At 52.9% G+C, this 10,957-nt stretch overlaps 1 protein-coding gene across 1 annotated transcript in view; it reads left to right on the top strand.

Moving 5' to 3' along the window:
* The first annotated feature begins 256 nt into the window (after positions 1-256).
* ARK2C (arkadia (RNF111) C-terminal like ring finger ubiquitin ligase 2C) overlaps positions 257-10,957 on the top strand; it is a 98,055-nt gene continuing 87,354 nt past the window's right edge. The window contains exon 1 of the mRNA XM_059140342.1: positions 257-657. Coding sequence (XP_058996325.1) covers positions 597-657 — 61 coding nt within the window. The 5' untranslated portion in view covers positions 257-596. The remainder of the gene's footprint in view (positions 658-10,957) is intronic.

Below are 10,957 nucleotides of genomic sequence, written 5' to 3'. Positions count from 1 at the left end.
AACGCACCTCCACATGTCTGGGTGCACGTCCCCCTCGGTGTGTGCACGTTCCGTGCGCATGCCTCCCGGGTGTGTGTGCGGGGCGCTGCACGCGCGCGCTCCGGCCTGCGGGCGGCCAGGGACCCGCGCCAGTCTCCACGCGCCCCGCGGGGCTGACCTCCCCCCCAACCCTCTCCCCGCGCCCGGCCGCGGGCCTAGGCGATTGGCCGCCCGCGCCCTCGCAGCCGTCACCCCTCCCTCCCCCCCGCCCGCCACCCGCGCGCCCGCGGTCCCCGCTGTCCCCCGCGGTTCCGGCGAGGCCGCGCCGCGCTGCGCTCCGCTCCCATTGGCTGCGCGCGCCTTTGTGTGGCGGCAGCTGCGGCCCCAGCGCCTTTGAATGTCGAGAGGGGCCGGGAAGGGAGCCTTTCCATGGGCCATCTGTCTCCCCGCCAGCCGCCGCCCCACCGCCGCCCGCGCCCCGCGCTCCGCCTCCCGCCCCGGCGGCTCCCGCAGCCCCGCCGCCGCCCGCGCCCGCGCCCCGGAGCCGCGCCACAAAGGGCCCGCGCGCAGCCGCCGCCGCCGCCGCCGCCGCCGCCGCCGCCGCGCGAGGAGCCAGGATGGTCCTGGTCCACGTCGGCTATCTCGTGCTTCCAGTGTTTGGCTCTGTGCGAAACAGAGGTATCGCTTTTTCCTTTCGGGGTCCGCTTGGGAGCGTGGATCGGCGCAGGCACCGGGGCGGGGGCGGGCGCCGCGGGCGGCGGGGGGCTTAGGGCACACCCGCGGGGACGCGGGGCGAGCGGTGGCTTCTCCCCTCTCCCTTTTGGGGGACCCCCAGTGTGGGGGTGGCCGCCCTCGTGGGAGCTTTTGTAGTGAAGTTAGGGTTTGGCGAATTTGGGTCCCTCCCAACCCCAGCCCCATTTTTTCTTCTTTGCGGTGGACGCGGTTCTCCCAGATCACAGCCCCTTCCCCTAATACCTAGCCCTGTATGATCGAAAGGAGGAGAGAGATACATGACTGTATGCGTGCGCGCGCGCGTGTGTATGTGTGTGCAAGCGTACTTGGCTTTCTGTTACTTGGTTTTTTTGAGGCATATGTATGTTTTTGTGTTTTTTTGTGTTTGTATGCCTTCATCTTTTGGTTATTGCTACCGCTGGCTGGTTAGCTGGGATCTGGTTATCTGCCCTATCCCGTGCCCCAGCCCCCACCCTCCGGTGGGCACTTGCAAGATTTCCCGTCCCGTTCCATTCTTTTCTCCCCTTTAACCCCCCTTTTTTTTTTATGTCGCCCTTTTTCTACACCCCCCCGTTGTCTTTGTATGACAGTTGCATTTATGGATTCAAAATGCTTGGGTGTGTGTGTATGTGAGAACGTGTGTAAGTGTGTGTGCGCCTTGGAGTCAGACGTGCACTGCTGTGCACCCCTGGTCCCGGCCGGAGCGGGGTGCCCGGCCCTCGGGTGTTCCGCTGTGTGCGGATGAAGTGGGAAGCCGCCCCCCACGCCAGGCCTTTGCCCTGGGCAGGCGTTGACAAAGCAGCAGGCCGGCGCCGGCTTTGTTTTTAACTGTGATATATGGGGTGTGTTTGCACGGTCCCCTTCCCCACATCCCCTTTCCCTTACATTCTGCTCCAACAATAGCTTGGTTTCCCCCTCTTCTCCCCACCCCCCCTCCACATTTCTTCCATTTTCTTTTAATCAAAAATTCCCACCTCCCAAAGCGAATTCGAGATGCATTTAGATTCATTTTTTTTTTTTTTTTCCTTTTTGTATTCTGCCTCTGGACTCACATTTCTCTTCTTGGAAATGTTTCTGCTACCCTCTCCCACTCCAAGTCTGCTTAAATCCCTGCTGGCTAAGGCCCTCCCCCACTCCCCCCTCCCTCCCGCCCAGAATGATGTCTTCCCTTTGCGACCAGGGCTGCTCCACCGAGTCAGAGCAGGGGGTGGGGTCGCGGGGCCAGCGCTGTAGTGCGCCCCAGGGGCCCGATTGGGCAAGCAAATGAAAGCCCAGCCCTCTTTCTTCCAGCCCAGCTGTCCCCAGCCCCACGCCTCTCCCCAGAACCTAAAAGGCAAGGTTGGCCCCCTTAGGCCTGTTTGAACCGCAGTTTTTTTTGTGTTGATGATAGAATGATGACATTCTGCATTTATCAAATCTTTTTTTTTTCTTCATTGTGTAGCTCAGTGAATGGTCAACTCGCTGCTGTGTGCGCTGTGACCCTTCTGCCTCCGCATTTAGCTGTATTGTGACACCCCTCTTAACCATCTCCTGTCTCCATCTGAGGAAAGCATTGCTATTTAAGCGGCAGTATCCCTATCTCAGGCCGGCCTAGCGGTGGAGGGGGTGTGGAGGGGGTGTGTGAGGAGTAGGACAGGGGCGGGGGCCGGGTGAGCGCTCCCTGGAAATGCCAGCCCCCTCCCCCAACACACAATTATTATGTCTTCTTACTTGGCATTTCCTCTCAAAACGGGTGTGGAACATTACACTAGGCAGAAATTCAAAAATGATTAAGAAGGATGTTGAGCCTGAAAGTATAATTATCCTGATTAAATCATTATCATCCTCATTAATACCGCGGATCTCTAAATACCATTGCAGGATGCCGATTTTACGGTTTGAAATTCAAATTGCTCCGCTGCCTTTAAATTTTATTTTTGATATGTTCTCCTCCCCCCAAACCCCCCTCTCTCGCCACCCCCCAATAAATTCTGCCCCAGTCAGTCAAAGTTTACTTTCATGGCAAACACGCCCACAGGAAATTCGAGGGTGGAGGGTGAGTTGGGCTGTGGGTAAAATTTAGCACAATGAGATAAGAATTCATGACCTTTCGATAGAGGATACTAATGCTTAACCCAACAAGGTCCTACACCACAATCTTCTTGTAAAACTGTTAGATAGCTTGCCAGCTTAAGTCTGTTCTTTTTAGTTTCCATTGTAGTAGTATAGGATGTAGGCCATTTCAGAATAGATGTAGAGAAATAACCATTTTTGTATCTTCATCTTGTTTAGCTGAGTACATTGCACTGTAAATCCCTGTTAAGTGGATTCCTTTTGCCTTGGCTTGGAGGCTCCGGCACCCCATTTCCCACTTACCTGGGTGACCATCAGCTGGTTTCTTGGCAAGCACCCAGGCATAAGTGAAGAGAGTACATTTAGTCGGAGGCAAAAAATACTAAGTATATACATATATATATATGAAAATCTCTGATGAAATGACAGTTGCCGCTACTCCGTAGCCTCTGAAAATTTGGTGCAGCAAGGTCCCTGGCTGAAGGGGGAGCCACGGCCATGGCATCTTAATTATTTAAGGGTACGATGTCAAGAGCATCTCTGGACATCCGCCCCGGCCCTCAGAACTGCCCCTTTAACAGCTGGCTCCCTTCTGCTGCCTCACCGGCCCGGACCTGCTTGAAAACTGAAACAAAACGACGGCAGTGATGTAAGAATAAGGTCCCTACTTCAAGGGCCCTTCCGAAATAAAGTCCCAAGTGGCTGCCCCAGATTGCCACTTGGCAATCTGAAAAGGAAGAGCCAAAAAAAAAAAAAAAAAAAGAAGAAGAAAGAAAAACGAATCCCCAGCAAAATGGTTTTCCATTAAACAGGGATAGCGTGTTCTGCTGTGCTGAATTACTTCCTGTTCTTATTTTGTGGGTAATTTTTTCTGTATCAAATATCCTTTTGGTTGTGTATCTTTTTCACCTTTTCTTGTACTAAAACTAAAGCATGATCTGTATTTTTTGACATCCCCCAGTTGACAATGTACAGCGCTCGGTTAGAGGTGTCACCCTGCTGAAACGTACTGTGGTCGTGTAGCCCGGGCCATCTGCTCATTGTACGCTGCTTTTGTTCTGTTGCTCCCTCCGAAGCATGGTGGGCCCAGCCTTTTTTTTTTTTTTGTATCGTGTGCATGATGACATTGTTACACACAGAATCCACTAATACTAATATACAATCTCTCAATAAAGAACTAGTTTTCCTATATTAACCTAGTGTGCTTTTTCTCTTGCTGTTTTCCCATTTATTGTCGTATCCTGCTGTTTAGATTTCCTCCCCTTGCTTTTCTATCCCCACCTGCCCACCACTCCCACCTCCCATTGTAAGATTCGAGTGAATGCCTTTTTTTTTATCACTTTCTTTTATTTTTTTTCCTTTTCCTTTCTTTCCTTTTTCTTGTCTTCTTTTCTTTTCTTTTTTTTCTTCCTTTCCTTTTTTTTTTTTTTCTTTCTTTCTTTCTTTCTTTTTTTTTTTTTTGGTGGTACAGATATGGTGACTTTAATACCAACTAGTCCATATCTTTTTACAGTAGACATCTGGGGCCCTGGGGAAGGTCAGTTGCCCTGCCACACCGAAACAGCTCAGCTGTGTAGAGACAACCGCTATCTTTGGTCACCTGTGCAGCCTGCGCATTTCACCATAGTTTCAAAGTTACAGGGCTCTCAGCTTGTGATGCTGGGGAAGAGGTGGGGATGTGACACTTAGGTTGAGAAAAGGGATACTGTTCTTAACTAGCAATCTGTAGCATTTCAGACTCGCCTGCAAAACCCATTTTTAGTTGTGTTTTAACTTCCTTTTACTGTCTCATTGATTTACTGTCCTTACAAATCATGCCAGGGGTAACATGTTACATGTAGTTGAAGCCATGGTCTAGAATTTTAAAGCATCTTCTTCTATGTGCCTCTTTAAGTTCTTGGGACCTGCAGTGTAAGTTTTGCATTGAGATCCTGCATAAGGAAGATGTTGGGAACAACCAACTCAGACCACCCCCACATTTATCCCAGGGTCAGCAGCCTGACCTGTTACCGTAGAAATAAGAGGGTCTGTGTCCTCTGTAGGCTGTAAGCCAGTCAAAGCTGATTATAGCCTAGTTCCCGGACAGCTGCCTCATCTGTGGTCCTAGTGCCTCACTTGAGAAAGAAAGCCAGATCTCTGCCATTGTCTGTGTGTGTGTGCGTGTGTGCGTGTGTGCGTGTGTGTGTGTGTGTGTGTGTGTGTGTGTGTGTGTAGGAGGTGGGGTGGGGATCAGGAGGGAAGTCAGGACCTACCCCCAAATTAAATTGGAAGAAGAGCCCTTAACGTGTATCTGTTTTCCATAATTACATTTGAAAAGCCAGTGGAGAGGTATTTTTTCCCCCAGAGTGGAACCCAAATTCAAGCATTTGTCAATTACACCTATTCAGTTTCAGCCCAGAACAAGTCTTGCTAAATGAGGCATTTTAGACACGGGGGAGCGGGTTGATTAAAGAAATTCATGATTCCCCCAAAGGGTCATCATTTTGGAGCTGCTCTTCCTTGGGCCCTACCTCCTCCTCCCTCCCTGGGGCTGTGTCCCAGGGTCCCTCTGCCCCTCTTCTGGCATTGCTTCTCCACATAGGTGCACCCTGCCTGGCCAGTGCTGCCTTGCCTTCTTTGTGGCTTGGTAGGACTCTCCTCTCCTCCCATTACTGCCCTTTCTGCTCTGGCCCTTTGTTCTGGTGCTCTCCCCAGCCTGGGTGGGAGAGCTGAGCTGATTTACTGTGACACATGGACACACATGGACGTTCCCAGAGGAGGCTCCTGCTGTCGTTGGTGCGAGAAGAGCTCTGCAGGCCTTCAAGGATTTTTTGTTTTTGTTGTTTGCTTCTCCTCCTCCTCCTCCTTCTTCTTTTATTTCGATTGACATGAAACTTTTAATTTGGTTCCTATTTGTGAAAGCAAAAGCAACCATTCTCCCTCTCATCCTCAGCAGTGGTAAAACTACCCTCCAAATCAGGTGATGACCCTCGTTTTTGTCCTAGAGAGCAGTGGCTTTTATTACATTGATGTTAACCGGCTCTAAGATTCTCTTTTTCTTGATTAGTGTGATGTATGTCAGAATTGCAAGGATGGGCTCGTAACCTAGTAATAATATAGAAAGCTAGTGGGGTTAATGGGAAGTCCTGTTTCAGCAATTTATCAAATCATGCTCTATTTTCACCCCGATTGTCAGAAGAAACACATTCAGATGAAGAAGCCCTTTCCCCCTTGACTGGATGATACAATCGTTACAAAGCCATTGTACTTTGTGTCTACTCTCTCAACCATCTGACACATATCCGTTTTAATAACTTTTGACTCCAGGATTTTGGAAAAGCCATCTGTTACTTAGATCCTACACCACAGACCTTGTAGCGAGATGAAGCACAGCTCTCGTTTGCCAGTCATCTTTTCAAACAAAAGGACTCTTGAAACTAGCAGCAGATAAGGGCCACTTAAATGATGAGTTTTCTGAAATAATAGTTATCAGTTATCCAGAAACCAGCCAAGATTAGGGGGAAAGACCATCAAAGGCCTCAGTGCTCTAAGAGGCAGGTGACACAGAGTGGGTCACCTCTCTTTGTCTTACAGTTTGCTCACCTCCTGCCCCAGCCTTGCCCCCCCCACCATCCTTCCCATCTTTAAATAAACAGCCCCAAGGCATCCCCCTGAACAGCGTACTGGTTTCCTTCCCTAGGAAAGCAACAAGTCCCTGTGGATCCAGGTGCATTGTGAGGTCCCTTCCCTGGCCAGAAGTCTCAGGCCCCTGGACTCCCTTTCAGGGTGTGACTCTGGACATCAGTCCTACTTGACTACTGTTTGCATAAATGTGCAAGACATTTGTGCCTTAGTTTTTCTGTGGGTCTAAATAGCTCTTTAAAAATTCCTGGCTAAATGTAGTATGTATGGGAATCAGTATTTATTAGCTTCCATTATGGCTTAGCCACAGAGGAGCTGATCTATTTCCAGGAGAGTTGGGGGAGAAGGGTGGGGAGGGCTTGCCTTGCAGAGGCACTGAGGATTTTCTGGATGACTTAAGAACTAAAGGCAGACCTCTGTAACCCTGTAGCGGAACCCACTCGCAATGCCTGGGACTTCGTGTGCTCAGTCATTCGTCCATTCGCTCACTCACTTGTTTGTACGTGTGGTTAATGGGTGTTTAACTGAGTACCTCCTTGGGGATCAGTTAGGGGGGATACAAAAGGATCGGGGTGCCTGCCCTCCCAAGGGCGGCTTATGCTGAGGCTGGGAGATAAATGCTTCGGAAACTGGATGCTAAGATGTTTTATGCCAAAGCACTGAAACAGACAGCAGAACATCCGCACCAGGTGAGGGGGAGAGAGCCTAGGGCCATCCAGGGGTTAAGTCCCAGCCCCATCTTGGCCTTGAAGGGTGAACTTAGACCACTGTCTGAGCATCACCTGAATAGTGACCATCCTGATACCTGATAGGGTGTGTCTAGACTATTCAAAGGCACTTGGTGGATAGCAGGTGCCTAGGGCCTGCGAGGGGGCTGGCCTGTGAAGTGGCTGCCCTCCGTCCCCCATAACTGTAGGAATTGAATCGTGAGGGATCAGATAAAGTCTCAGAGACGACCTTGCTGAGGAGGTGGGGTTAAGATGAGCCACAAAGGGTAGTGTGCTTCAGCAGGGAGGAGGAGGGAGAAGGGCTCTAGGTGGGGGTGGGGAAGGAGTGAGACTTTGGCTAAGGCCAAGGGGCTCCGCTGATGTGGTGAGGGTAGGAAGTGCCTACAGGGAGGGCTGTGTATGTGCGGTGTGTGTGTGTGTGTGTGTGTGTGTGTGTGTGTGTTCGTAGGGGTATGTGTGCCTTGTGTGGCCTCAGGAGGCACCGGGACCAAAGTCTGTCTTTGAATGGTTCTCTCCAAAGCATAGCTCTAGGAGTTAAGCAGCACGAGGTCTGGAGAATGTGAGAGAAAGGGCCGGAAGATACTTGGAAGCCAGTTTTGGAAGGCCTTGAGAAGCTCTGGGAGAGTTTGAACTTGTCCCTTTAGCCATCGGGAGCTCTCTGGGGAGAGTGGGATTTCAACAGCTCATAGTAGCGCTGATGACAGAGTGGGGAGCTTAGGGGCTCAGGCTAGGGAGGAGGCCACGACATGCTTCCAGAGGTGATGGAAGCCTACATCAGAGATCTGGGTGATGGCAAGGTCCATTCTCATAAGGGGCCTTACCATAAGAAGTGAGCAGAACCAAGTCTGGCGGAGAGGCTGAAGGGCAGGGAGGTCTCAGGGTGTGGGGGAGTGTGTAAGACCATGGAAACAAGCCGGGAAGATGGGAGCACCAGTCAGTCTCAGGGAGAGATGAGCTCAGTGAGTTTGAGACGCCAAGAGTGACAGAAGGAAGGGGACCATGGCCCTGTCTTGGGATTAAAGACTTCTAGTAAGTACCTGGTGGGGTTAGGAAATTCACTCCAGGAAAAATTCTTCATGTTTCCATGACAACTCCTCAAAAACCTCTCTCTCCAGTCTTGGAAACCCCTTATCCGGTTGTACACACGCCGTCTTTAGTCAGGAGGCTGTTCTCTCCGTAGCCTCTCTTGTGATGTGGACATCCTGGGTTCTTTGCCCCGCTGTGCCCCGATATCTCAGTCTGAATGGTTTTCACCCAGTCTCACCCTTCTAGAGAAGACAGACTCCAAGGCAGGCAAGTGTTAGGTTCACGGCCTCATGGGTTTGCAGAAAAGGTTGGCTCTGCGCATGTGAGGGAGAGGAGCTTGGGTACTCAACAACTTCCATCTAGGTTCCATCATGGAAGGACTAGAATGACTTTTGGAAGATTTAGAAAATAGACCAAAGGGGGAGAAAATAAATCTCTGAGGTGTCCCCCTGTCTGAGATCATGCCAGTGAAGTTCCTCCCACATTTCTACGCATACATGTGTATATTTTTCATCAAGCTGCAAACACAGTAATGTCCAACCCTATAGTCTCCCTTTTTTTTTTTTTTTTTTTTAAATGTAACGTGTCACAGCCTTTCCATGCCTCCCTGTGTTGTTTTGACAAGCATCCCTGTTACTGGCTGCACTGTATTCCCCGTGAGCCGTGGCTAGGCGCCAGGGCTCAGTGGCATGGAAGGCATTTCCGTAGCCCTGGGTTACAGGGGTGCTGGGGGCCACCAGAGAGGAGAGGTCTGGGGCTGGAGCTGACAGCTCTGAAGTCTTTTTGCCCCCCTCAGCCCCTCCCATCAATAGGTCCGAACAGCTGGAGGGGAGGGGAGGGCAGGTCAGAAGGGCCTTGGGGAAGGAAGAAGGTTTGCAGAAACTATTGAGAGCTGGGTGCTGGTCTTTGTTCTGCCATAGACTTCTGTGATCTTGGGCAGGTCAATGTCCTCCCCTGGGTCTCAGTTGGCCCACCAGTCAAGTGGGGAGGTTAGACCCATGGTGTCTGTCTTACAGGACTTGTCCCATGAAGTGATGGGTAGGAAACAGAGCGAGAAGCCTGCCTAAGGCAACGGTAGCAATAGTGAGCGGGCATGCTGGGTGGGGTGGGAACAGCTGGGGCTCACAGTCCTGCCCTGCCCCGGTGACTGGCCACCGGCTCTGCGCACTCACTTGCTATCTGCCAAGGGAGCTGACGGCCTCATGGCCCCTTCCTGCTTGAAAACACTGGGTTTTCCCCTAGATGAGAGGCACCTTCCATTGCCTCTTTGACTTTCCACAGGGGCAGCAGCCGTGCGCTCTTTAACGCCCAGGAGCAACTCTGGGCAGCAGGTCGTACTGTGGGAGGGCAGGGAGTCTGGCCTGGCCCAGGGCCTGAGCTCAGGGGGCGCCTGCTCTGCTGCCTGGGTTTGCCCTCCAAGTGAGAAGTTCCCCTTGTTCCCTACTGCATCCTTTCCCTGGAACATCCCCCGGGGTGTGCCAGCCCAGACAGGGGGACTGGTGCTCTGGGAAGCCACCCATCAATTGGCCTGCCCCATCAGGGCTCAGCCACTGCGCCAGGTAGCGGGGTGCAGCTAGGAGAGGAAGCCTGACTGCTGACTCAGCACCGGCCTGCCACGTGGAGAGGGGGTGGAGGAGCCCTCCGCTGGGAGGAAGTGAGAATTCGGCCAACACCTGTCTCAAGGAAGGGCAGGAAGCTTTGCAACAGCTGCTGCTCCCAGTCTGGGGCTGGGAGTGGGAGGGAAGCATGTGCGGGTGGGGTGGAGGCAGGGGAGGCGCTCTCCAGTGTCCTCCCCCCCACAGCCAGCTTTGCTGGCGCTGTGCCCCCCCAGAAGCCAAGTCCTCCATGCCTCCCCTCCTGTCTCCTGGGACCACCTCTCCTACAGCAATTCTCCTGCTCCTGAACTCTGTGACGGTAATGAATTCATGCCCTCTCCCCCGCCGCCCCCCCCTGCCCTCAGGGTTGGAGATACCAGGAGTCTTCCTTAAGCCAAAGGATGGTCCTCCCCATAAGGCCCTTAGCCTCCAGGATATTCCCTGGAGGTGGAGAGGGAACCGACTGGCCAGGAAAGGGCCCTGCTGAGCAGAGTTGAGAAATCTGGCTCTAGGGAAGGTGAGGCATGACAGGGAGAACATCGGGGTGCACAGACCTTTCTTCAAGGCTTCCCGCACTGCCAGTCACCCTTGGCTCAGCAGCCTGTGTGTCCAACTTGGTGCTGAGGTAGCCGGACAGAACCTTGGCCTCAATTTAGTCAGAGCTCACCAGAGCTCCTCCTGAGCCCCGGGTTAGGTGGCCTGTGGCCCTGGCCTCCCCTTTGGCGGGCCCATGTCTCTCCGGACGTAGGTAGAAGTCAGACCTAAAGAGGGAGCTCGGTCCGCTGCTCTGGAGGGAAGCTGGGCCTGGGAGGCGGCACCTGCTGGACTTTCTTCAGCTGAAGGGATGGATGCTGAGGCTGCCCCCCTCCGCCTGGGAGGCCAGGCTGGAGCCAGGCCAAGAGGGAAGGGCAGCAAGAGGCTGTGGGAGGGAGCTTGGGCCCTGCCAGAGCCAGAGGAGCCGAGAGCCTTCTCCCTGCCAGGAGGAGTGGGCTTGCGAGAAGGGGGAGGGGAAGAGAGGTCACAGGTGGTGAAGGGAAAAACAACCAGGCGGCCCTCCCTGGCCAGGTGAGCTGGGAGTGTGATGGAGAAGGTGGGGGAGGAGCCCAGACAGGAACCTGGGGGGCATTTTCCCATTCTGTCCTCACCACATCCTGAAGGGTCCAAGCTTCCCCCGGGAGACAGGCGGAGGAGAGGAGCGTGGAGGGTGGGAAGACGGAGGAAGAC

The sequence above is a fragment of the Mustela lutreola genome, chromosome 11 (genome assembly GCF_030435805.1).
Source record: "Mustela lutreola isolate mMusLut2 chromosome 11, mMusLut2.pri, whole genome shotgun sequence".
In the NCBI taxonomy this organism is placed as follows: domain Eukaryota; kingdom Metazoa; phylum Chordata; class Mammalia; order Carnivora; family Mustelidae; genus Mustela; species Mustela lutreola.
The sequence above is the reverse complement of the archived record's forward strand: the minus strand, read 5'-3'. Positions and strand labels throughout refer to the sequence as shown.